This window comes from Podarcis liolepis (genome assembly GCF_965112155.1).
Source record: "Podarcis liolepis genome assembly, chromosome: 5".
Classification (NCBI taxonomy): domain Eukaryota; kingdom Metazoa; phylum Chordata; class Lepidosauria; order Squamata; family Lacertidae; genus Podarcis; species Podarcis liolepis.
The window spans coordinates 34,097,756-34,123,211 of record NC_139556.1 but is presented as its reverse complement, the minus strand read 5'-3'; the positions used below and the strand labels follow the sequence as shown (position 1 = coordinate 34,123,211).

Below are 25,456 nucleotides of genomic sequence, written 5' to 3'. Positions count from 1 at the left end.
CTGATTTATTTTCAAAGGCCATGCACGTAGGCCTTATTGGCACTTCCAGCCTGTAATGGAGCCAATTTTCCACGTGACTTTCAAATGCAAAATATATTGCAACAGTGAGAAAAAGATTAGGGACAACGCACAGTCTGAACCTCTGGTGAAAACTGGAAGCCTGCCAAGTCATAAGAGCAGTCCCACTGTTCTTACCCATAAAGAATTAATTGCCAGTGGCGGCATTTTGTTTTTACCAGAGGTTCAGGCTATGTGTCGCTCCAGTTTTGCTGTGTCTGTGGGCATAGATGTGCTGCTGTCTTGTGGGTTTCCAACCAAACTAAGAGGATTACATGCTTCTGTTGCACTGCTCTACCATTGTAACAAACTTGACATTGCCTCTTGTGCTTGCCAAACCATTCCCACTATTACGAGGAAACTATCCATGATCTTTAATCCCAGAACCAAATGATATTCCTCTTGGTCTCTCACACACCCTTTCTGTCTTCTGCAGAGTTCAGAAACACACATCTTAAATGTGCTCTTACATGCTCAAACTGGCAACATTCAGAATAATCTTGTCAAGAAACAAAGTAAAAAGGAAAAATGAGTAAGGCCAATTTTTTTGCCCAGCTGTTCTGGGGGGTTTAATAACTAGATATGCACTGGAAGCAGAACTTCCTTCTCTCCCTCGCTCCTCTGCCTCCCAAATGTTGATGTATGTGCTATAGCTTCCATCAGTGGCTGTGCTGGCAGGTGCTGATGGGAGTTGTAGTACAACATATGGAGGGGCACCAGGTTGGGGAAGGTTAGTATGAAGATTTCCTGTCAAGTAATTTCCCTACACAGAACAGGACAGAATAAAAGAGGAGTTTATTGTATAGGAAATGCTATCTTTGGTGGGGTTTTCTTTTGGGAGGGGGGAGATGACACCCCATGCTTCCCTCACTTGCAACTAAGCCCAGCCTTTTCTTCCCAGACACATTCCATGCTGAAATTCGCCAGTGCTTTACCCAAATCCCACTTGGGAAGAACAACAGCACTGGGATAAGAATCTTGCTGAGCAGCATACAATTCCTTGTTGGTGTTTTCACAGCTGTCCGGCTTCTGCTAAAAACAAACCGTGCATCATCTGTTCTTTCTTTGTTAGAGGGATAGGGTCGGGAGTGACGTATTGACTTGTGCAATGACAGTTTGCTTTCTTGGCTTGTGTTTTTTTAAAGGGAGAGGAATCAAAAGGATGAGGGCTCTTACATTGACGAATTGTGAGCTATATATTCCAAGGGGGTTACAGTGATTCTGAGAATTAGTAGGGAATTACAGGTTTCACAGATAAGCCATAGGTGGATAGCTCAGTTGGTTAGAGAGTGGTGCTGATAATGCTAAGGTTGCAGGTCCGATCCCTGCATGGGGCAGCTGCATATTCCTGCATTTCAGGGCGTTGGACTAGATGATCCTCAGGGTCCTTTCCAATTCTACAATTCTATGGCAGGGAGCTGATTTAAATTTGTACTCGTTCAGTTGGACTTTGTGGTTTCATCTTGCAAGTAATTTTTTATAGTGTGAGTTATTACTTCTGGCACACACCCTTTTTTTTCATACGCCCACAATATATGTGCCTTTATTATTTGTCATTTATTTTTTTAAAAAACCATATCATTCGCCTTTCCCTATAGTAAATGCACTAAATCTATTACATTGACCTTCAGTACTGGCATTGTGTTCTCATGAAGTTTCCACAGCTGAGGCATAGTTGTGGGTATTTCAACTGTAATAACCTCCCCTGAAGAATCTTGGGAAGTGTAGTTTGATGAGGATGTTGAGAATTCCCACACAGAACTACACATCCCAGGATTCCTGGGAGAGGAATATTAATATTAAACTGGTTTGTAGTGTAAATATACCCGCTGTTGCCCAAGTGCCATAAGCAGTGAATTTGAGATTTGCTGCATGAGGCTTTTTCTCCCTCTCCTTCCATAGAAATGGTTCTTGTTTATTCATATGCCATGTAGGAAGTACTCTAGAGGTGCTGAAAAATAATCATAATAGGGTGTTGTTTTGCTGTGGAATGCCAATGTTATATGTAGTGGGACTGACAGATTAGCAAGGAAGAGTTATACCCTCTAAACTTCCTTCGAGAGAGAGTGTGTGTATATATATAAATATATGTGATAAGACATCTCTCCTTTTCCCTTAAAATAGTCAGATTCTTGAGATAATGCATTCAGCTTTTTTTTTTGCAGACAGAATTAGAAAGATATCCCCAGACGTCTGCTTCATTTTTTGCTCGTCACGTTCTGAGCTTCCCCCTTGTATTAGAGGAAGTCAGCTTGAAAAGGCTGTCAGCTGTTGCTGAGTCACCTGGCATTGGCCAGCTGTCCAATATATTGCAAAAACCAGAATAAATGTCCTGTGACAGTGATTCATACAGTCTCAAGGAGATAATAGTCTACACTGGAAGGTAACCAAGGCAGTGTTATATAGGCTAAAGTTGACATCAAAGCTTTAAGCAGGGGTCTGAACATGGCAGTTCTGCAATTGCGCTCACAACCTCACTCAGTAATGGACTAGACTCTCATTTACATTTCTACTGCTTATAAATTTTGGATTGTCCCATGAAGAGTGGTCATAATCTTCAAAATACCACAACTCTGCTCTTTTCTGATATGCACAGTAGCTGGAATGTTTGGAGACGCTTTTGCACAAAGAAGTTAAGAAAGCGTGGCTTGGACGCTGGATCCCACAACACCAGGCCAACAACAACAACAACAACAGCCGAGTCTCTTAAGCAGATTTCTCATTCAACTGTCCCCCTTTCTCAGATTACTTCAATGTCTTTTTGGGTTTATGTGTACCAACAAGTCTGGCTGCAGAAAAGTCCTTACCACAACTGCTGTCATCTGTTCCTCTTTACTGGAAAGGGTTTCATTGTTGAATATATATATATTGTTGTTGCTATTTAGTCGTTTAGTCGTGTCCGACTCTTCATGACCCCATGGACCAGAGCACGCCAGGCACTCCTGTCTTCCACTGCCTCCCGCAGTTTGGTCAAACTCATGCTGGTAGCTTCGAGACCAGTGTCCTCTGTCGTCCCCTTCTCCTTGTGCCCTCCATCTTTCCCAACATCAGAGTCTTTTCCAGGGAATCTTCTCTTCTCATGAGGTGGCCAAAGTATTGGAGCCTCAGCTTCAGGATCTGTCCTTCCAGTGAGCACTCAGGGCTGATTTCCTTCAGAATGGATAGGTTTGATCTTCTTGCAGTCCATGGGACTCTCAAGAGTCTCCTCCAGCACCATAATTCAAAAGCATCAATTCTTCGGCGTATATATATATATATAGGACTATACCGTATTTTTTGCTCTATAACATGCACCCGACCATAACACGCACGTAGTTTTTAGAGGAGGAAAATCCGTAGGCATGCTACGGAATTTTTTTAGGAGGAAAAAAGTGAGTGTTATGGTGCAAAAAATATGGTATATATCCCTATAGTTGGAAAAGACCTGCTGCCTACAGGAGCTTTTGTAGTTAACATGCTGATAGTCCCTTTGTTCTGTTAGTGCAATTTGTGTGTGTGGAATTCTTCCGTTGTTAGGACAGGGCGTTGCATCTCCTTGGCTTGATTTTGGTGTTGCTGTGGCACTTACATCCTCTCCTGTGATGTGTGTATGTGCATGCGTGGGGGTGGGGGTGTCTATATTTGTGTGTGTGTGCGTGTGCACTCCACACTCTTTCAAGGTTTTTAATAACTAGGGACTAAAATTCACTTTCCAGTATAAGACGGTACTTCCATTTGTATGTGGTCATTTAAGTGTGTCTGCTGTTTTTAATTCCTTCTTAACAGATGACATCTGGTGGGACTGAGAGCATCCTGATGGTCTGTAAAGCTTACAGGAATTTGGCTTATGAGAAAGGAATCAAGCATCCAGAAATGTATGTAGCCCATTAGCCCATTATTCCCCCCCCCCAAAGTAACTAATATAGGAGGTTATTTTCATTAAGCATCTTTTTAGACCGGTCAGTACTTTAGCTTTTCATATGCTGGGCCAATACTGTTGATATTTTCACCCCCTCCCATTGCAAGAATCTCCTGATCTGATGTTTTGAGAAAGGAGGGGGCGGAAACTGCTTTTCTACTCTTCCGCTCCTGCCTGCCTGCCTGTGTGTGGAGACAGTCTTATCTATGTAGTGACTAGATGGCTGACTGGGAGATGTAACACTCATGCAAGCCAGTAGTTCTTTAGTTTGTAGTAGCTATTAGAAATAAAAGGAGTTATGCTTCACAGCTAGCTTCTGTGCGATTTATACTCTGCTGAGTCTGGTGCTCACAATGCACAGTTGTGGGTCCAGTGCATTGGGACCTGCTTTCCAGGACTGGAAGGTCTCTGAAAGTGCTCCAGTTGCCTAGCCCCATCGGGGCAGAACCAGTTATTGAGCCAGTCGCTGACATCGGTTGAAAGGCGTACTGACAAATACTTTATACCGAAGATAATGGAATCCAAAACTAAACGGGAGGGGTAACCAAACATGGTTCCCTGCAGATGTTTTTCGGACTCCCAACTCCCATCCCCTACGGCCGATAGTCATACTCTGAACTAAACTCTGCATTCACTGCAGAATGGCAAGAATTCAAAAAGCACAACTTTGAAACCTCTTCTAAATGCAACCCCCCCCCCAAAAGACTTTTGCTTATCTAGGAGCACTTTGGAGTTTGGTGGTTGTTCATGGAAGAATAAACTGTCAGTGGAGGCAGAATAATAGGATCACCAAGTTGGAAGGGACCACGAGGATCATCTAGTCCAGCCCCCCCCGCAATGTGGGAATCTTTTGCCCAATGTAAGGCTTGAATCAGCGACCCCGAGCCCTTCCATTTCAAAAGCTGCCTGCCATGCAGAGGGCGGTGACTGTTGTTTGCGACAAGCCAAATGCCCCACTGGGCATACAGAATAACTTGTGCAGTTTTCCAAACTGTGGTCTTGTGTGGTTGCTGTTTTTTTAATAGCAAAAACAACTTATCAGAGGTCCATGCGATGCATGTATTTCTTTAAGTCCCCCACATCTCCCAGGCTTTCAGGTATATATCAGTTTATTTTTGTGCAGACAAGGAGGGGATGAAACAGGAAAGATACAAATCACGGGCAACTACAAACGTTTTCTGAGACATCTTGCTATATCTGTCTTCCCCAGGCTGGTTCCTGTGAGTGTCCATGCAGCATTTGATAAAGCAGCTCATTATTTTGGGATGAAGATTGTGCACATTCCATTGACCAAGACGATGCAAGTGGATGTTAAGGTATTGCTCAGATATTCTCAGACCTCTTATCAATAGTGACTCTGTAAAGTATTGAACATCGTTGGGCTTCCTAGGACAGGGGTCATCAAAAGGCCCTGTATCCCAATCATAGTTGCAGGCCTGATGTGCCATTCTGAAGACTGGTATCTAATAGGGCATCTTGACTGCCTGATCGTTTCCTCTTGATTTTTTTCAGGCAATGAAGAGAGCCATTTCCAAGAATACAGCCATGCTGGTCTGCTCAGCACCGCAGTTTCCTCATGGAGTCATGGACCCAATTGAGGAGGTCGCAGAGGTAAACTACCTTTGTGCTACTTCAACCTGAGATATACATTGCTTCCTGTAAGGGCGGGGGAGAGTTGTTTTCAACACACAAAGTTTATCCCTCCAGCCCCCGGGTCAATAGCTGATGACTGGAAAACCCAGCTGCAAGTACAGAACTGGTCTCCTGCATGGCACCATGTGTCCATAAATACAAACTCGCATCACTTGCAAAGTGATTGCAATATCCTGATGTAGCTGAGTGCAGCTCCACATCTTTGGAAGATAGCTGCAAACGGTTCTATTACCATACCTTCTGTGGGCTTAGGCCAGTGGTTGGCAACCTAAGGCCCATGGGGATTGTTTAAGCTGCCCATGGACCCCCACCGCCCGCTCGGTCGGCTCCTGTGTGCTGCGCTAAACCAGCGCTGAGCAGAGTGGGGACTATTGGCAAAACCTACTGGTGTTTCGCAACTTTCTGACTAGTTGCAGGACCTTAGCCAGACCTAGCAGAGTAAACGCAGAATCCACGGAAGCAATTGGCGACTTGGCTGCAGACAAGATAGACGAAGCAGGAACCAGGAACTTGTAGTTAGGTGTTTATTATATACAGTGGCCTATTTACAGGAACAGAACACGGATCTTTTGCTGGCTCTCTCTGACACGACTCACAACTCCTACACTGACACACAGAACTCTAACTCCAAACTCTGAACTAACACATTCCAGTTAGTAGGCCATTAATTATCACTCCCTTGAGATAGCTTGACCAATCAGGGAGCTGTCTCCATGTCTCTGTTATCACCAGGCATACTTACTCCTTCACATGATCTTCTGGCTGTGTGCCAAACCTTAACTGACTGTGTGAGTAGCTGCACGTACACAGTTTCCCAAGAGGGACCGCCTTCCGCGACGCTGGCTGGCTTCCCATTGGCTGCAGGAAGCCCCTGCAGCCAATGGGAAGCTGCGCACACCTCCTCCGCTCTGGAAGGAGCACTTGAAATAGCGTTTGCACATGCATGCGCGCGCACTCCGGCCCACTGTGGCGTCTGCAGGACCGTGAACCGGCCGAAGCCACAAAAACTTTGCTGGCCCCTGGCTTAGGCATTTCAGCTGCTCCCTCCTCCTTGCTGCAATGGAAGTTTTCTCCAAGTGTCACCCGCTCTAGCAAAATGTATGACTTGCTGAGCAGATACCTGTGGGGGCTCAGCTCAGGAGAGAGAGAGCTGTATGTTCTGGCATGTGTCAGCTGTGGCTCTTGGTTAGAAGCATACATTTACATTGTACGTGCAAATTTATGTAGCCAATTTATGCTCCAAATCCTGCCCTGGGCATTGGGGTGGGAGTCAGGCTGTACCTTAAGAGAGGGGCTTCAGCTCAGTGGTGGTGAACATGTTTTGCATGCCAAATATCCCTGCTTCAACCTCCTGGCATCTCTAGGTAGGAACGGCAATGATTTTTGCATCAAAATCTGGAGAACCTCTGCCAGTCCATATAGAGCTAGATCTGACTTGGTATAAGGCTGTGCCCTACATTTCATACTGCTTAAATATCCTGTAGTGCGAATACCAAGCATGAGCTGTTCAAGCATTTAGTTGGAAGTCGGAGCGGCCAGCAAAAGAAGACATGATCAAAACACGTCCCTCACAAGGTCCGTTCCTTGGGATCAGTTTTGGATTTGAAGCAACCTTGTATTGATACAGATCTCCCCGTTCCTTGACTTCATGAGGATCAAAGGGAGGATAACAGTTTGGAAATTACAAATAGAAGGACTTTTGGTAGACACTACCAGAATCTGAAGCCACTGGTCAGAGCCTCCTTGCTTGTAGAATGGTGAATTTTGCGTCTTTTGGGGGAAGAATGCTCAGTCGTCTTTTCAAACAATGTAAATAGGTTTGATACTTTTGAGGTTCACACTTGGCATGAAGTTTTCATCTCGTTGCTTTTGGTTTAGCTGGAGAAACTAAGTTGATTTCCCCCTTTGGCACAGCTTGCATTGAAATACAAGATTCCCTTCCACGTGGACGCTTGCCTGGGAGGCTTTCTCATTGTCTTCATGGAGAAGGCAGGGTACCCTCTGAAGGGGGGCTTTGATTTCCGAGTGAAAGGTGTCACCAGCATTTCTGCAGATACCCACAAGGTGAGTTTAAGCAGGTTTAATGGAGGAAATCTAGCTTGAGTCGATTGTCCACTCTCCAAACTGGATCAGGCATGCTTCCTTTAATTCTGCTTCCGGTTCATTTGTACGGAAAGACTTTTGTGATCATTGCCACTGGACATTTGCCCTAAACTGCAATCCTAAACATTAGTCCTTGCAAATAAATCTCACTGCACATCTGAGTAAACTTGTTTAGGTTCAGGGTATATAAGCATGATGGCAGATGTGTACAGGGCAGGAGAATTTACCTTTGCAGGAAAGGAGTGGACTTGAATAGAAGACTAAATGCATTAATTAATACATTAATCTTCAGAATGTTTGGAACTGGGTTCAGATGTGATCCTCTGTCTTTTTAAAAAAATTCCTTCCTGTAGCACCTTAAAGACCAACTAAGTTAGTTCTAGGTATAAGCTTTCGTGTGCATGCACACTTCTTCAGAGTGTATCTGCCTTGCAACTTGGACTCCCATCTCTTCCTCTGCAGTACGGCTATGCGCCAAAGGGCTCCTCCGTGATCCTGTACAGCAGTGAGAGATATCGGCAGTATCAGTTCTTCATTGCCCCTGACTGGCCAGGAGGTATCTACGCCTCCCCTACCATGTCTGGTTCCAGGCCAGGTGGCCTCATTGCAGCTTGCTGGGCGACCATGATGCACATAGGAGAAGACGGATACGTGGAATACACCAGGAAGATAATTGCAGCTGCGCGCTTCCTCGAAGCAGAGTACGTGCGGGGTTTAAAGGGGACAAAGCCAGATGCTTCAAATAGAGATTTTGAGAGATGGTCGGGGCCACCCATCTGCCATCCGTGACGTCATAATGTTGTTGAAATTTGTCCACCTGTCAAATTTGGCCCATGAGGCTGATCCTGATAAGGACATGGCCCATGAAGCTAAAAGAGCCCCCCATCCTTGGGATAGCAGGTGGTGGCAGCTCCTTGAAGAAGAGAGGCACACAGACTTACTCTATGAAAACTTAAGAAAACATTGGCCTCATTAAGATGTCATGCTGGTCAGGGGATGGGGAAGCTATGGCCTTCCAGATGTTGAACTACAGCTCCCATTATCTCTGACCATGAGCCGCAGGTTCCCCACCACTGAGCTAAACCATTGTTTAGTGTGATATGAACAGGCCTGTGCAAGCCTAAAGCTCACATGCTGCCCTCTCCTCCTCCAGCCAGCATGGCTGCAAGGAGTTTGGAAGTGTTGGCTTACATTTTCCTTTAACAGCGGCGTATTTGTCAACCTTCTGTTTGTGTGAAATGAGCCAACTTGAAAACGTGGTTAAGAGACAGTGGGAAAGCTTCTGAACTGCTCCTTGCAGCTGTTCTAGAGGGGAAGAAGGGTGACACTGATCAGTAACTGCTTTCTGTGCTCTTTTATCGGAAGATGGAGGGTTTCCCTGAATTTAGAGGGAGGGAAGCCAGCCTTTGACGATAATAAAAATCTGAACAATATTATCAGAATTAAATATAATTAGGGTGTATGCATCATTCCCCCCCCCCCATCAGTATTAAAAGGCAATAGGAATATTTTGATTTTGTTGTGTGAAGTGCCCCGAGACCTCTGGGTATAGGGCGGTATATAAATTCAATAAATAATAATAGTGTAAACTTTTTAAACTTGCGTCTTTTTAAGGCTGCGGAAAATTGACGACATCTTCATCTTTGGAAATCCCGAGGTGTCTGCACTTGCTTTGGGGTCGGACACATTTGATATATATCGGTTGTCAAACATGTTAATAACAAGAGGATGGAATCTGAACATTCTGCAGTTTCCTCCAAGGTGAGCTTGTCTTGATTGTGGGCTCTAGGCTCAGCGCTTTGATGATCACCTGGGAGGTAGGAGAATGAGCAACAGTCAAGGAGCTGTTTTGGCACCCGCCTCCCCACCCCCGAGTAAAATCTATTTACCGCAATAGCCACATCAGAAATTACTACATTTTATGTGAGCCAAGTACTCTAAAGTGTCTGGAGTGAGAGGGCATGGCGAGGAAGGGCAAAGGAATTCACATGCCATTGTGCCACGATGCGAAGAGGGCGGGAAGCTTCTCCCGCATTTGATCTCGCAAAGGCGCTTTCTTTTTCAACTATTTTTTTAAACCAAAAAAGTGTTGACACAGATGGCTTCTGCATTTCAATAGCAGAGCGAAAAAGGTATTGACTCGTTGGGTGTTCTGTGACTTCACAACGCTCCGAACAAATAGCTTGGTTTCTCAAGAGGAGCAGGAAGCACAGAGAAGCAGCGCTTCCTGTTGCATTCATGTAAATTTACAGCCAGCTCCAGTCTATGTTCGAAACCCAAAGCAGCTGCTGTATTCCACACAGGTGAGCATCGTGTATGGATGAAAGATGCTCTTTGGATCTACCAGCAGTTTTCTAGAACTAAAAAGGAAGGATATGTACAAATGCCTGCAAAACAGAACAGCACTATTAGGAGCAAAGCTAATTTTTTAAAATATCTCCTTCCCTAGTATTCATTTTTGCTTAACCCAAGTGCACACGAAGCCTGGGGTGGTTGAACGGCTGCTGAACGACATCAAAGAATGTGTCCATGATATCATGAAGTTCCCCAAGGGCAAGACTACTGGCCTGGTAAGACGACCCTCAAATTCAAAGGGGATGCTTTGGGTTGAATTTCAGAAGGAGCGTCTTGCGTTTGCAAAAAAATACTTGGACACGTTTACTGACTTTTCTTTTTGTTTTGTCTTTTATAGGGTGCTATCTATGGCATGGCCCAAGCCATCCCCGACAGGAATATGATTTCAGAGATTGCTGGTTCTTACTTGGACTGCCTGTACAGCACGGAAATGCCTCCTTCGTCTGAAGCACATGTGAATGGGTCTCCAGGCCACCATTGATTCTGTCTGCCTTGTCCGCTGATGGATGGTATTCTAAAGAATTCCAGGGGAAGGGAATGTTGGTCCTCCTGCAGATCATATGGCAGCTTGATCTCTGTTCTTGTCCCATCTCTCTTTCTGATAAGCACCGGCTCTGTTCACCATTTTGTTTATGTGAGTTTTCAGAGTCAAGTGGTTTCCCTCCCCCCTTTATTTCTAATACTAACTCCTTGTGTTTCTTCACACTTGCTCACTGTTGCTACTACTAGTCTTCAACAGAACAGCTATATTTATGGCCACTGCGACTCCATTCTACTCCCCTCATTCTCAGGTGTTCAGAATCTATACATTCCTTTCCTTCCTCCTGCTTGGCTTCTTTGTCTGTTTGTGCTGAATGATGAGCCATGGGAAAAGAACTGAAAGTGTTGGAAGAGGAGAAAGGAGAAACTCGTTTGTTTGTTTTTTTCCAAATCACCAGGTGTGGGATTTGCTCTGAAAGGGAGATACGAGGTACTTAACTCTGTTCGTTTTCCCCATGGTACAGTCTTGCTGCTTTCCTCTTTCTCTGGATTTTTTTACAGTGCCGCCCACAGCCCTATTGAGTTGTGGCGTATCTGTGGAACAGCTTCAAGGGCAACACACTTATTCAGTTATCTGAATGTTTTGCTCCAGCTTAAAATAATGCACTCTCAGCAGTGTTAGAAAGCGATTTTGTGATTCCTAGGTGCCAGAATTGGATTCTGAGAAGTCCAGAGCTCTGCTCTCCTTCCTGCAACTGGTTGTGAGCATTTATAAAAGTGGAGAGCACTAACATCAACTTTTTGTTTTGTTTTAAATGTAATCTTACAATAGCGGACTCCGTTTGGCTTTGTTTGTGCTGCGTTGACTGTAAGGCACATTTCTAAAAAGAGCACTCACAGGTTTGCCTTAATGTTGATAGCATTCCCCCTGGGAAGCCCAGGAAGGGAGCAGAATACCGTCAGTCAACAGGTGATCAACTCTCTTGTGGTACTACAGTGAAAGCAACCTCAGTGGTGAATCAGCCTCAGGTATAATGAAAACATTCCTCTCCCCGTTCCTATTTATAGGTAGAACAGGACTTCACAACTGTGTTTTGGGCTACCTGCTGACTAGGAGGAGTGGTCTTAACTTGTATTCTGATTGTATACAGTTTGCTTTTAGAAAACAGCTATAATTCCTGCACAAAGCTGAGAAAAGCAGGCACCAGTAGCTTCTTCCAAGGCTTGAAGTGAGGCTGAAAGCAGAGTTTTCAGTTGGGACTTGAGCCATTTTGATAGAGCACTAAGTACTTCACTGGGTCAGTCTCATGAAATATTTCATTACCTCCTACTTGGTAGCAGTGCTTCCTTTGAAGGAAGCACAAATGTGAATTTACAGAATTGTAGATTTGTGAAGCACATTGTTTTCCGCCATTATGACAGAATCCTTTTTGTGGCTTGATTTGTTCCGCGGGACATGTTCCTTTTTGACTATTGGGAATATTGGCTTAGCCCTCCATAGCCATCTTTCTGATTTAGTTTTAAATCTAGCCAGTCCAACCAGAATACTTTGCATACAACTTGGACTTGTACAGAACTCATGATAACTTACTACTGTGTGCTGTTCACCAAGTTGACAGTTCTGCATTGTTTAAGAAAGGGAAACATTTGACCATCACATCCTTGTGCATAATTCACCCAGAAATGTGTTTCAAGTAGTTCTGATTATGTTTTAGAGTGGAATGAAACTCTTGTCAGTTTCTGCAAGAAATGAGTTGGGTTTTGCAGTCCAATCAGGAAGTCGAAGATGTGTTTGCATACCACTTTTTAAAAAAATTATCCTGTAGGATACTGTCTCGGTACTATTTTATTTTGAACGCATAATCCATGTTTACTTTATCATGCATCATGTATACAATTCCAGGTTTAAAATAAAAAAATTTCTAGGGCAGAAAAAAATAGTTGTTTTTTTCATATTGTTGGGATGACTTTTCCATTTAGCAGATAAGATTTTTAAATGTAGAGCTGCATTCACCAGTAAACTTTTTTCAAATTAAGAGAGTAAGTACTCACCTATTGGGGCCTTTCCTTCCAAAGTATTGTACAGCCTTCCACAAATTATCAAGTATTATTACAAATGCAGGTCTGCTGCCAAATTTGTTTTTAACTTGGTTTTACAAAAGTGTAAAATGTAAGAGTACATTCCATTTTCCTTTTCAGGTACAGTGGTACCTCAGGTTACATATGCTTCAGGTTACAGACTCCGCTAATCCAGAAATATTACCTCGGGGTTAAGAACTTTGCTTCAGGATGAGAACAGAAATCGCGCAGCGGTGGCACGGCAGCAGCGGGAGGCCCCATTAGCTTAAGTGGTGCTACAGGTTAAGAACAGTTTCAGGTTAAGAACGGACCTCCGGAACGAATTAAGTACTTAACCCAAGGTACCACTGTATAGTGGTATCTTGGTTCTCGAACTTGATCCGTTCAGACAGTCCATTCGACTCCCGAAACCATTCAGCAACTAAGGCATGGCTTTTGATAAGCTGCAGAGGATGTTTAGCTTCCGAAAAATGTTCGCAAACCGAAACATTTCCGGGTTTGAGAGTCAATTTGTTCGACAACTAAGCTGTTTGGGAACCAAGGTACCACTGTATTTGAGACAAACACTCACAGATGTTGTTTACTAAAGGGTGCAATCCTATGGTCCCAGGGGCCATAGCATGGACTGGATCTGTCCTTCTGACATCACAGCTTGGACCTCTCAAGGGACTTCTCTCCCTTCTCTCATGGTACAACTAGAAATGGGACATTCTAGGAAATGGTTTGGATCCGAAAGTCATCCTAGTTCCCTACCCCACCCACCTCAAACTTGAGAGACATTTTATTACATTTATATGCCACTTTTCTTCCAAGGATCTCGAGGTAGTGTACTTGGTTCCTCCTCCCCATTTCATCCTCACAACCACCCTGTGAGGGAAGTTAGTCTAAGAGATGGTGACTGGCCCAAGGTCACTCACTGAGCATCGTGGCCGAGTAGAGAGTTGAACCCTGCTCTCCCAGGTCGACACTCAAACCATTTAGTTATGCTCACTGAAGTAACTGTAAAGCTGAAAAGAGGACATGGCAATGGAGGACAGTCCTGTGCCTTTCTTCCACCCAATAGGATGCTGGATAAGGTGGCAGGCTTGCCTCAAAATCCCACACACGCACACATCCCTTTCTTTTCTCAAAAGGCATGCAATCATTTATCGTGCCCTGGTAGAGAAAATGCCTGGTTTGAGTTCAGTCTGCTCATTGGTGTTCTAGAATATGTCCTTCAGCAGAAAGAAGGTAAGACTCGGGTAACGGGACAGATGTTAGGTTTATTGTAAACTGCTTAAGTCACAAGCCAGGTTGACTGTAACTAACTGTATGGCAGGTAGGGCTGGGCGATACCTGGTTTTATTGCCAGCTAAAAACACTGCAAAAGACCGATATATCACGATGTCTGAAATAAAGGATAGAGCTATGTAGAGGCACTGGCTGGCTTCACAGTTGTCCCCACAGTGTGATTTTTGCATAGCACAAACATACACCATGATTCACGATATATTGGCAGGTCAAAATTTATGAAACTGATATCACGATATGAACATCAAACCAGTTTTGGATGGTATCTCGCCTACCTCAAAGGTAGCTTTTTACTGTGCTGGTATAATACTGCTTGAACAGACTACGGAGTAGCAACACTGAATTCTGAGAGGCAATAAACATGCCATGAGAGAGCTTTGACAAAAAAAACACACAATAATGCAATGGCATGGATTTTTAAAATGTCAGGGTACCATCATGTAGTGGGCTAATACTAAGGCTCTGTCAGCAACTGGATAAAAATAATTATTTGCATCAACATCTCACTCTTCTCCCTTGGCATTGCCTTGGCCAACAGAAGACTGTAGATGGCAAGGATGGCCGATTCTAAGCCAGCGTGTTTGCCACTTGCTCTATGAAGCTGGCCAAGTTGATATCCCGCTCCGATAAGCCTCCACACTCATGGGTGCTCAAGGTTATGTGAACCTACAAATACAAAAAATGAAAACAAAAATGTAGTCATCATGCTGAATGGGAATACAGGAAGCACACATCAAGTTTGCAAGCACCCTAGAGCAGTAGGGCACATTTTAAAAGTTCAGTACTGCAGTATGAAGTACCTCCTACTCTCAGCCCCAGAGTACACCAGCACAACTTAAGGCTTAATCCAGAACTTTCCATGTTGGTGACATGCTTTTTAGACATGCATCATTTCACAACACTGTATAATTCAGTTTTGCATCATTTCGTGACACAGTAGTTCAGTTTTTACTAGCGAACTAACCCCTTTCCGGCCCCGAGAGGAGTGTGGGGAGCATTGGCGCAACACACCTACACACTGCAGCCAACACAGTGTTTGGAAAACTCTAGCTTCATCTATGCCACATACATTAGAAGGATCCACTTTGGATCTAGGGGAATTCTAAAGAGCTCTATTGCTTCTTAACTGCTGGCGAAACATTGATTTTAAAGTGGAAAAGGAAATACTGATGCTTGGCCAAGGGACACGATCCTCCTTTTATGCAACCTAAGAGGAAGACTATGAATTACGCTATAGGCATAAATAGCAAAGCCCTAGTGGTTCCTTCCCCTTCTTTTGCATTGGAAAAGGAAGAGTTGTTTACCCAGGCAGAGGACTGTAGTTCAGTAGTAAAGAATCTGACTTGTTTGCAGCATAAGTCCCCGGCATTTGCAGCTGGGGCTGGGAAGACCCCATGCCTGATACATAGACAGCTGCTGCCAGTCAAGGGTAGACTATACTGAGCTAAGTTGCACCCATCTTCTGGCTCTGTCTAAGGCATCTTCCTGGGTTTCTAACTGCTCCCTGTCAAGCCGCTGCAGAATACCATACCTTTGAAAGGAAGAAGACAGGCCCAAGTTGGCTGGCAGGGGTAAAATGTAGCTGGTAGGTGACATTTTGGAGGGAGGGTTAACACCCCTCCCCTTCTAGGCTCCTCAATGGTACATGCTTAAGGGGGGAGGGAAACACAATGGGAATTGGGGAGATGGAAAGCACATTTGGTTATCTTGATCTTAAGCCAGTAGCAATTAATCACATGCAGCTCAATCCTACTCATGTCTACTCAAAAAGTTAGCCTCGTTGAGCTCAGCGGGGCTTACTCCCAGGTGAAGGGTTTATATTATAAGATTGCAGCCGCAGACTGCTTTGTCTAAGCTTGGACAGCCAACTGTTCTCTCTTACCTTGTTGTAGACATTGAACCATTCAGGGTGGTGGTCCAGTTTTTCTGCCTGCAGAGCAACTCTGGTCATAAATCCAAAGGCCTGCTCACGAGATGCAAAGGGCGAGTTAGGAAAGCACACACATGGAAGTTTGCACATGATGAACTTCATAAATATCAACCAATACTCATTTCTCTCTGCACAAGCTTGTCATTGACTCTTACAGAGTTTAAAAGAATGGACAGTCATTGACAGCACAGTACTGTACACAATGTAATAATTTGATAGAGAAGGGGAGGCTTAAACTGCATTTAAGTTAAGCTATTACCCTGAGGGGTGGGGACGCGGGTGGCGCTGTGGGTTAAACCACAGAGCCTAGGATTTGCCGATCAGAAGGTTGGCGGTTCGAATCCCCGCGACGGGGTGAGTTCCCGTTGTTCGGTCCATGCTCCAGCCCACCTAGCAGTTCGAAAGCACATCAAAGTGCAAGTAGATAAATAGGTACCGCTCCGGCGGGAAGGTAAACCTGCTTGAGCTTCCCTGGAATAAAATGCAGACAAAAGAACTATGATGCGGGGATATTATTATTCTTTGTACCCGATTGAAGTCCTTGAAGTGGAACTCCTTGTAAATGGCATCTCTGCCCTCCACCTCATTCCATCCAACAGCTCTGAGATTGGGCAGCAGTTGTTCTCTCTCTTCGCCGCTTAGTCTGTGGGCTTTTCCCGCCTAGGAAAAACAACAAGAGAGAGAAAATGGAACTGCCACAAGAGCTTTAAGATCACCTTCAGAACTTCGTAATACAAGCTTCATTTGGAATGCACACTCTCAACTGGGGCGGAAAGCAAGACAATCGGTCTTGGAAGAAGAAACAAACTAGTGCGCACATCAGCAAACGACAAAGCAAAACATCTGAACTCTCCATTTCAAAAAAGTAATTCGGACCGAAAGCTCAGAGGGTGGTTTGTTCCATGCATGCGAGTAGACTTTGACTTGCAGCTGAGCAACAGATGAGCAACCAAAGAACGTCCGTCGGAGCAGGTCAGGTGTGGGAAGGGATTTGTCCACGAGCCGTTTGATAGGGTAAGGCAGGCATGGCCACACTTGGCCCTCCAGATGTTTTGGGACTACAATTCCCATCATCCCTGACCGCTGGTCCTGTTAGCTAGGGATGATGGGAGTTGTAGTCCTAAAACATCTGGAGGGCCAAGTGTGGCCATGCCTGGGGTAAGGTGTTCATACTTCACTTGTTTCAGAGTTATTTTGGATCAATTGAACCATCTGGGTGAGAACATCTGACAAGATGTTTGCCCCACTTTCAACTACCACTCACAACGTTTGGGTCTTGCTACATTTTTTTTCTTTGTGGGAAACCCCACAAAAAAATTGTAATATGCCATTAGGAACAGCCCAGTGTATATGTTACCTACAGTAGAGGTGAGGAATGGAGCTCTCCAGGTGTTGTTGGACAAAGCTCCCATCACCCCTGGCCAATGGCCATGCTCTCTAGTACTTATAGGAGTTGAAGTCCAGGTGTTTGAACCCATCCTTTGGCCAACAGGCTAAATTGCAAGCCCTTCTGTATCCCCTACTCACTGGGCTCTGTCTTGGCAGCTACACTAGGCTATACACCTAGGGCTTATGAACAAGAGCACCACCGATTCGAAGACACAACGGTACACACTGCTTGGCAACTTTACCTGGAATCTAGAGAAAAGAGCAACACTAGCAACAGAATCCTGATTTTAGGTGTTTTCACTGTCAACAAGTTGCTATCAATTTGGTTTTTTGCGTCATGCAGTTGGTGTCTTTGATTAGACGCTCTCCTAAATTGCACCACAACACATGCCTCCAACGTCACATCATGTGCGCTGTTGGGGTGCAGTGCATTTTCTGTCTTTGGGAAAGCTTTTCTTAAAGCATGCGGCTATTCTCTGGGAAATAGAAAGCACCCATGTTTATATGAAGAGAGAAGACGACGACTTTGGATTTGATATCCTGCTAATTTATCACTACCCTGAGGAGTCTCAAAATGGTTAACAATCTCCTTTCCCTTCCTCCCCCACAACAAACGCTCTGTGAGGTGAGTGGGACTGAGAGACTTCAGAGAAGTGTGACTGGCCCAAGGTCACCCAGCAGCTGCATGTGGAGGAGTGGGGAATCAAACCCGGTTCACCAGATTACAAGTCCACCGCCCTTAACCACTACACCACGCTGGCTCCCAGTGAAGGGGGATGGGGGGAGAGAAACACTGCTACACATTAACCAGCCTGTTTGTGGTTAATGGTTAAAAGCTATTGCATTACTTTGTTCTGCCGTTTAAACTGCCTGGATATTGGGAGGGACAGAGAGCGGCAAATCGGGAACAGCCAGTACTGTTGTCCATAGCACAGTAACTTATTGGAAGCAGGCTCTCTAATGCAATGAACCCCTCCCCAGTCTGCAGCAGATTTTGTTTGAACCAGAATTTGGATAATAAATCGAACCACTTTGGGTAATATTTTATGTAACTGCTATTACTGCTGGGGTGGAGGGAAGGTGGAGAAAAACCACACCATTATTATGCAAGAACAAGCTTCCCAATCCATGGCGATCCAAGGATAGGCTGGCTTATGTAAGGCAGTGTCGTCAGCAGGAGGCACAACCAGCCTTTGCCAAGCCATGGCCTTGCAAGGTTTTTGATAAGGTCATGAATTTGCTGCCAAGGAGTGTGGTGGAGTCTCCTTCCTTGGAGGTCTTTAAGCAGAGGCTTGACAACCATATGTCAGGAGTGCTCTGATGGTGTTTCCTGCTTGGCAGGGGGTTGGACTCGATGGCCCTTGTGGTCTCTTCCAACTCTATGATTCTATGATTCTATGATGAGACTGTGTGTCCCAACACAGCCCATTGCCTACTTGTTGTATCATACTTGCTGCTTGCCAGCTATTTATTCCCATCCTGTGCTAAGTGCTGGTGGGACTGTAGATCCACAAGGCACCTACTCAAAAGTAGTCTCCATTTTTTATGTTTTATTTTTGCAGAAGAGGAGGGATGCTAGCTAGGGAACTTTTATTTTTTGCTAATTCATCTTTATTAGTTTTTTTTTACAACAGAAATGCTTTCTCAATATGAAATCACAATGAAAAATTTCAGTTTTCTTATTGATAAACATGTAATTCTAAATCATAATAAAGAAAAATAAAGATATATTCTTGTTCCTTTGATTCATTGATATTCTAATTACCTCTGACTTCCCTGCCCTTCTTACTTGGGTCTTTTAAAGTTCTTGGTTGAGTGTGTATCATAATAAAGCTAGGTTAGTGGTAACAAACTTTTTCATTACTATTTAATGTTTCCCATTACAAGAGTTAATCTAAACCAGTCAAAATTTTTAGTGCTCCGCAGTGGTCTATCAGGTATTGTTGAAATATATTCCAATCTTTACTATTTTTTTGTTTCACTTGATCCCTTATCTCCCGTGTCAGTTTGTCCATCTCAGCATATTCCATCAGTTTAATCAGCCAATCTTTTTTTTTTAATGGTATGGTTTCACTTTCCCATTCTGTGCAATCAAACGCTCACCGCTGTGGTGGCATACATGAATAGTTTCTTTAAGTCTCTTGGAATCTCCCTCCCAATTATCCCTAAAAGAAATGCCTAAGGTTTTGGGGAAATTGAAATTTTGAACATCTTTTCCAACTCATTATAAATTAAAATTCCCTCATTCTTTTACAGGTCCCCCCAACATGATACATTGATCCCACCTCCTTGTGTTTCCAACACTGGTCTGAATTATTTTTGTCCATTATTGCTAATTTACTCGGTGTTATGTACCAATGGTAGAAGATCTTCATATAGTTTTCCTTAATAGTATAACATGTTGTGAACTAGATCTCCTGCCCACTTTACCATGACAGATTTTACCTCCTCATCTTTAACTGACTATTCTAATGGTTCCAGTTACAGTTAGGTAGCCGTGTTGGTCTGCCATAGTCAAAATAAAAAAATTCCTTCCAGTAGCACCTTAAAGACCAACTAAGTTAGTTCTTGGTATGAGCTTTCGTGTGCATGCACACTTCTTCAGATATACTGAAACAGAAGTTGCCAGATCCTTCTATATAGTGAGAAGGTGGGGAGGGGTATTACTTAGTTGGTCTTTAAGGTGCTACTGGAAGGAATTTTTTATTTTGACCATTCTAATAAACTTTTATACATTTTGGAACATTTAACAAGGCTGTAGAAGCCTTGCCAACCTGCTTCCTTTTGTAAAGCCTTTTTGTTTTTTTGTCGTCCGTCCCCCCATGCATTGATGGGCTCCGTTCTAGAACAGGGGCTAGCAGAGCACCAAAGGTGGTGGGGGTGGGGCTGGTGTCTAGGACAGGCAGAGTCAACACGTTCTAGCTTGGACCACATCCTCATCTCTGCAGAGTTCTCTAAGGGCAAGACGGAGGCTGAGGTGGAGGAAGCTGGCAGGCAATTTCATCCCTGCAAGTAGGAAGGCAGGTAAGAGGGTGGGGCTGGGGGCTGGCTTTGGACCAACTGAGGTTGGCAGGGCAGTGCCCACTTGCCCTAAAGTACCAGTATCCATGAGTTGACAGCACTATGCTGGTGGGTTGTGCTTTTCAACGACTAAAACACAGCAAAGAATTTGTTTTTGCCAAGCACCCAAGGCTGAATGTGCACAAGTTAAACTTGCGTAAGTTGTGGGCTTACTGTACATTGGTTTTATAACACAACCACAATTTTGCATCACCATGCAATACTTAAGATAAGTTACTGAATATCAAATATTTCTGTAATTGGCCTGCCTTTCCCGTTAGGGCAATTTGCTTGGATTAGATGCCACTGTGGTTTCTTAAAAGGACAACAAAGAAGCTTTTGTAGATAGCTCAGTTGGTTAGAGTGTGGTTCTGATGACGCCAAGGTCACAGGTTTGATCCCCATATGGGGCAGCTGCATATTCCTGAATTGCAGGGGGTTGGATCAGATGAACCTCAGGGTCCCTTCCAACTTTGCAATTCTATGAAAACAGTATTCATATTAGATCCGGGAAGCATCACTAAGGCATTGCCTGGTAGGTTCCTGCTTTGACCAGCTGAAGATGTGGATTGTTCAAGACTCTGGTCATATATAAACACACACACATACATGTATATGAGGTTCTTGAGGCTTCTGTCGTGTATGAGCTAACTCACACTGCTAGTGTGTAGAGCAGGCTTCCTCAAACTCGGCCCTCCAAATGTTTTTGGCCTACAACTCCCATGATCCCTAGCTAGCAGGACCAGTGGTCAGGGATGATGGGAACTGTAGTCTCAAAACATCTGGAGGGCTGAGTTTGAGGAAGAGAAACCTTCACAAGGCTGGAATCCCCAAAAGGAGGGGGGCTTTCCTTTGATCCTCCAGATGTTGTTTAATTCCCCTTAGCTCCCACCAAGATGACCAGTGCTTAGGTATGGCTGGAGATGCACTTCAGCAACCATTAGAGAGCCACCCTACTGTAAAACAGCAAGCTCACGGAGGGCTAAGAACAGCCTCCCCCCAACCGGGCACCCTCCAGATGTTTGGAACTACCAACTCCTGACAGCCCAATCAGTCAGGTATGATGGGAGTTTCCAGTCCAACAGTATCTGGAGGGTCGCAGGACCCTCACCCCTATACCCCGCAGGGAATATTCAGGGAGTCACTCAAAAGGGGTTTCTTCCCATTTTCATCTCAGCCAATTGTTTTGCTGAAGTGCAGCTGCACTGAGTAAACACTGCTCGGTGCAATAAAGCTCCAGCCTTTGCCCTTTGAGTGAGATCAGTAGATAAGCTGGCACAAGGTATCTTAGCAACAATAAAGGAGAAGGGACAGGAGGAAGGGAGGCTGTCAGAGCCCACTGTTTTTTGCTCTTCTAATAACCGCCTGCTAGAAGGGAGGAGGCAACTGACCAGAGAAAAGGAAAACGGGTTCACCTCTACCATGTGAATGGATGTTTCAAGAGCTTGCATTCAGTTTTAAGATGGATGTCGGTGCTGTCAAGGCAGCCAGCACACACTGGTGCGGTTCTTCCACTTTATCCTTGAAGTGGCTAGTTCTCCAGCAATTAATGGAAGGTTAAAAACAAATCCGGATAAGGCAACTGCAAAAAGCAGGCTCTCCACTCCTGAAAGGGTTAAGTCTCTGGGAGTGGGATTGTGCCACAACTCTTGCAAATCCCGGCCCATGACAAAAAAACAAGATAAGGTAGTGATGACTAAGCAAGGATAAATCAATTCTTTCAGTCCTATTGAAAAAAACCACTTCTTTCCATGGGGGGAAAAGAGGGATTGAACCACCCTTTTATAGGTTAAACAAATCAACACTTTAATTATGCAACCTTGCCATACAATGCAAGAATGGGATTTTAAAGTGACACTCCTTGATTTCATCTATTCATTTTGAAGACGACGTTCTCTTCCTGGCACACTTAATTTGGCAGGCTTTGCCCCACTTTCAGATGCTGCCCAGAAATGGAGAGAGATTACATCCATCAAGGATGCATATGGAAGTCATGTAGACAAGCCTAGAGAAGGCCTCACCTGCTAAGGCAGGGATGGAGAACCTGCAGCATCTTGTTGGACCCCATCTCCCATCATCCTTGATCACTGGCCATGTTGACTGGGGCTGATGGGAGCTGGAGTTCAGCAAGTTCCCCATCCCTGTGCAGGGTCTGTGATGTTGTGCTGCTGTTAAAAATGGCAGGCATTCAGCATGAAGACATTCAGAAGACACAAATGATGGGTGGAGAACAGTGTCCTTCAACCTTAGGTCTGCAGATGCTGGTGGGACACCTCTTCCCATTATCCCTAGCCAGTTTGGCCAACAGTTAGGAACGGAGAGAGCAGGTGAGGTCCAGAATATCTGGACAGCACGCATTTGTGGTAAGTCAGAACAAGGTATCCACTAGCAATCCCATTGCTGCTTGTAATTAGGTCCTAAAGTAAACAGCTTCCAATTCATTTGGCAATTGTCTGTTTATAAAGGTCACAAAGGGTTGGATCCAAACTGCATGAGTTGCATTTAGGTCCCACTGCTGTTAGTAGAGCTTAAGTTAGTCATGACTAACTCAAGCCCTGTTGATTGCAGTGGAACATCAACATAACTGGTCCCAACCTATGATGTTTTACTTTAGTTTGTAAACCTGTTACTAGGATTCTTCATCATTGGTGTTGACAGCCACTAGCTTTAACCATTTCCTTACCCACTGAGTATCATGCCTCTTGTCAGCTTGCTTCCCCTATCTAATGCTTCTGACCATGAGTCCTAGGCTGTGGGTGTGCATGTTTAATGCCTCACAGATCTGATGTGCTTTCCCCCCTTTCCTCTCCAACATAGGAAACAAAAAACGCTTTCCACATGCTTTCCACAAACCATTAAAGTCCACATGCTTCTCATTACAGCAGACTGCCGAAAGCATTTAAGGGGGAACGTCACACCAACAAATGCAATTTTCTAACTTCCTGGACCCAGTTATAAACAACAGATGCATGAAAAGCTAATTCAGGCATACAACAGAAGTTACTTTGTCTACTTACTTGGAACTTAAAAAGGTATAGCAACTCCCTTTCAGGCTTCAGCTGGGGATGGCAAAAGTTGCAAAATGTATTACCCAAAAGGCAGTGGCAACATCCCCCACTCCCCCAAAACTCACACATGAAATACTGTGTATGAACCATCCATTTAAAGCACCCCCCCCATAATCCTGGGAACTGTAGTTTAAAGATACAGGGAACTGAAGCTCCCAGAGTCCTTTTTTCGGAGGGTGTGTGTGCTTTAAACCAGATGTTCCTAAACTTGGGTACCTGGATTATTATTTTTAACTACAACTTCCATCATCCCAACTAGCTAGCAAGACCAGTGGTCAGGGTTGATGGGAGTTAGAGTTCCACAACATCTGGGGACCCAAAGCTGGGAAAGGCTGATTTCAATGCCTCTTTCACCTGTCTGCTTCAGTCCCTCCCCAAAACAGGAGCAATCTCAAGGCTGAAGGCTCTTAAAGCAACATTTAAACCTAGCCAGGGACAAAATTAGGCGTTATTTCACCCGGGCATTTGTGCGCGCACATACACAGATGCTGGGAACCTCAATGGCGCCCCTCTGGAGGCTTCACCTGGGGGTAAAAACCTGGCTAGCTCCTCCTCATCCGCTAGCTAAAAACAGAAAATGCCAGACGCTCTCTCCTTCCCTCCCCCCACTGTCCACCCCCTTGCTCCGCTGGGTTCAAAGGTGCCACGGTTCTTATAGGACGCCAAACCACCTTATTTTATGACTGTCCGTGTGCCTAACAAGAGTACAACTGTCGTAGCCGTAGAAATACTACAGCTTTCAAAGAGATCCGTTGAAATGCAAAAGAGGGTGGCACCTTAAGACATTGGGATTCTCCCCATCTTCGAGTCTTGAGCCTAAGCACACACACACAAAAACGCTTCATCCCGCCCCACCCCTCCTTTAAAGAAGGGCAGGGCGTTTAACCTGGTTTATGCATTAACTCGTCCACCTATTTCACCTGAGCGGCTCCACCTCCCTCAGTGCCTCCGCCGCTTTTGCACCGGGAGGGATCTCTTAAGCTAGTTTTGCAAGCCACCGTGCAAAGAACCTGCAACAAGAAAGCACCTTCTCTAACTTACCATGCTTGCAGCCGGTTAACTAGCAGCCGGGTTGTGCAAGCAACAGGAGGGCGGGCGGGCGCTCATAGCACCGCCCGGGCGCTTCGCAGACGTCCTGCTCTCGGCCTTGCGTTGGCGGAAGAGGGCGGGGCCTCTGTCCGCAGGCTGCTCACTGGGAGCGGGAGTAGCTTTTTCAATGATTAACCAGTGACGTATCAGCGGAGGTGGAATCTCGAGGCGCGCAAGGTTCCGAAGCGGCCCTTTGATCTTGAATGGAACAAGGGTTCGCGCGAGGGGGCGGGGCGGGCCAGATTAAGGGTGAGCGAAGTGGGAGAGGGAATACTCCGCCAAGGCAAGAGGATGCTATGTGATTTGCCAGTGATTCTCGAGCGGTGATTCCTGCATTTCTAGGCGGGTTGGGCTAGATGACCGCGTGGGTCGCTTCGAACTCTACAATTCCATGATTCTAAGATGGGCAGAAATCTCTGTGTGGGACAAGAAGTTATAGTTAGAACTGGATATGGAACAACTGATTGGTTCAAAATTGGGAAAGGAGTAAGACAAGGCTGTATATTGTCTCCCTGCTTATTTAACTTATATGGAGAATTTATCATGCGAAAGGCTGGGCTGGATAAATCCCAAACCGGAATTAAGATTGCCGGAAGAAATATCAACAACCGCAGATGACAGAACCTTGATGGCAGAAAGTGAGGAGGAATTAAAGAACCTTTTAATGAGGGTGAAAGAGGAGAGTGCAAAATATGGTCTGAAGCTCAACATCAACATGATCTTAATCATGGCCACTGGTCTCACCACCTCCTGGCAAATAAAAGGGGAAGAAATGGAGGCAGTGAGAGATTTTACTTTCTTGGGCTCCATGATCACTGCAGATGGTGACAGCAGCCACGAAATTAAAAGACGCCTGCTTCTTGGGAGAAAAGCGATGACAAACCTAGACAGCATCTTAAAAAGCAGAGACATCATCTTGCCAACAAAGGTCCATATAGTTAAAGCTATGGTTTTCCCAGTAGTGATGTATGGAAGTCAGAGCTGGACCATAAAGAAGGCTGATCG

The 25,456-nt window shown here is 44.8% G+C and overlaps 2 protein-coding genes across 3 annotated transcripts in view; one reads left to right on the top strand and one right to left on the bottom strand.

The window, feature by feature from the left end:
- The window catches only part of SGPL1 (sphingosine-1-phosphate lyase 1), a 35,192-nt gene extending 22,708 nt beyond the window's left edge, over positions 1-12,484 (top strand). Inside the window, exons 7-14 of the mRNA XM_083503102.1 lie at positions 3,823-3,911; positions 5,166-5,271; positions 5,468-5,566; positions 7,523-7,672; positions 8,174-8,412; positions 9,326-9,472; positions 10,161-10,281; positions 10,404-12,484. Coding sequence (XP_083359228.1) covers positions 3,823-3,911; positions 5,166-5,271; positions 5,468-5,566; positions 7,523-7,672; positions 8,174-8,412; positions 9,326-9,472; positions 10,161-10,281; positions 10,404-10,547 — 1,095 coding nt within the window. The 3' untranslated portion in view covers positions 10,548-12,484. The remainder of the gene's footprint in view (positions 1-3,822; positions 3,912-5,165; positions 5,272-5,467; positions 5,567-7,522; positions 7,673-8,173; positions 8,413-9,325; positions 9,473-10,160; positions 10,282-10,403) is intronic.
- A 1,383-nt stretch (positions 12,485-13,867) lies between these two features.
- On the bottom strand, positions 13,868-24,669 carry PCBD1 (pterin-4 alpha-carbinolamine dehydratase 1; the record flags this gene model as incomplete). Of its 2 annotated transcripts, none has more annotated exons than XM_083503266.1 (4): positions 13,868-14,581; positions 15,798-15,878; positions 16,374-16,505; positions 24,404-24,669. In XM_083503266.1, the coding sequence occupies 4 exons, from the start codon at positions 24,404-24,406 to the stop codon at positions 14,483-14,485; spliced, it is 315 nt and encodes a 104-aa protein (XP_083359392.1). In that variant the 3' UTR covers positions 13,868-14,482. The 2 variants fall into 2 exon arrangements, with proteins under 2 accessions (XP_083359392.1, XP_083359391.1); XM_083503265.1 differs by lacking the exon at positions 24,404-24,669 and adding an exon at positions 23,312-23,431.
- Between the last annotated feature and the right edge of the window lie 787 nt (positions 24,670-25,456).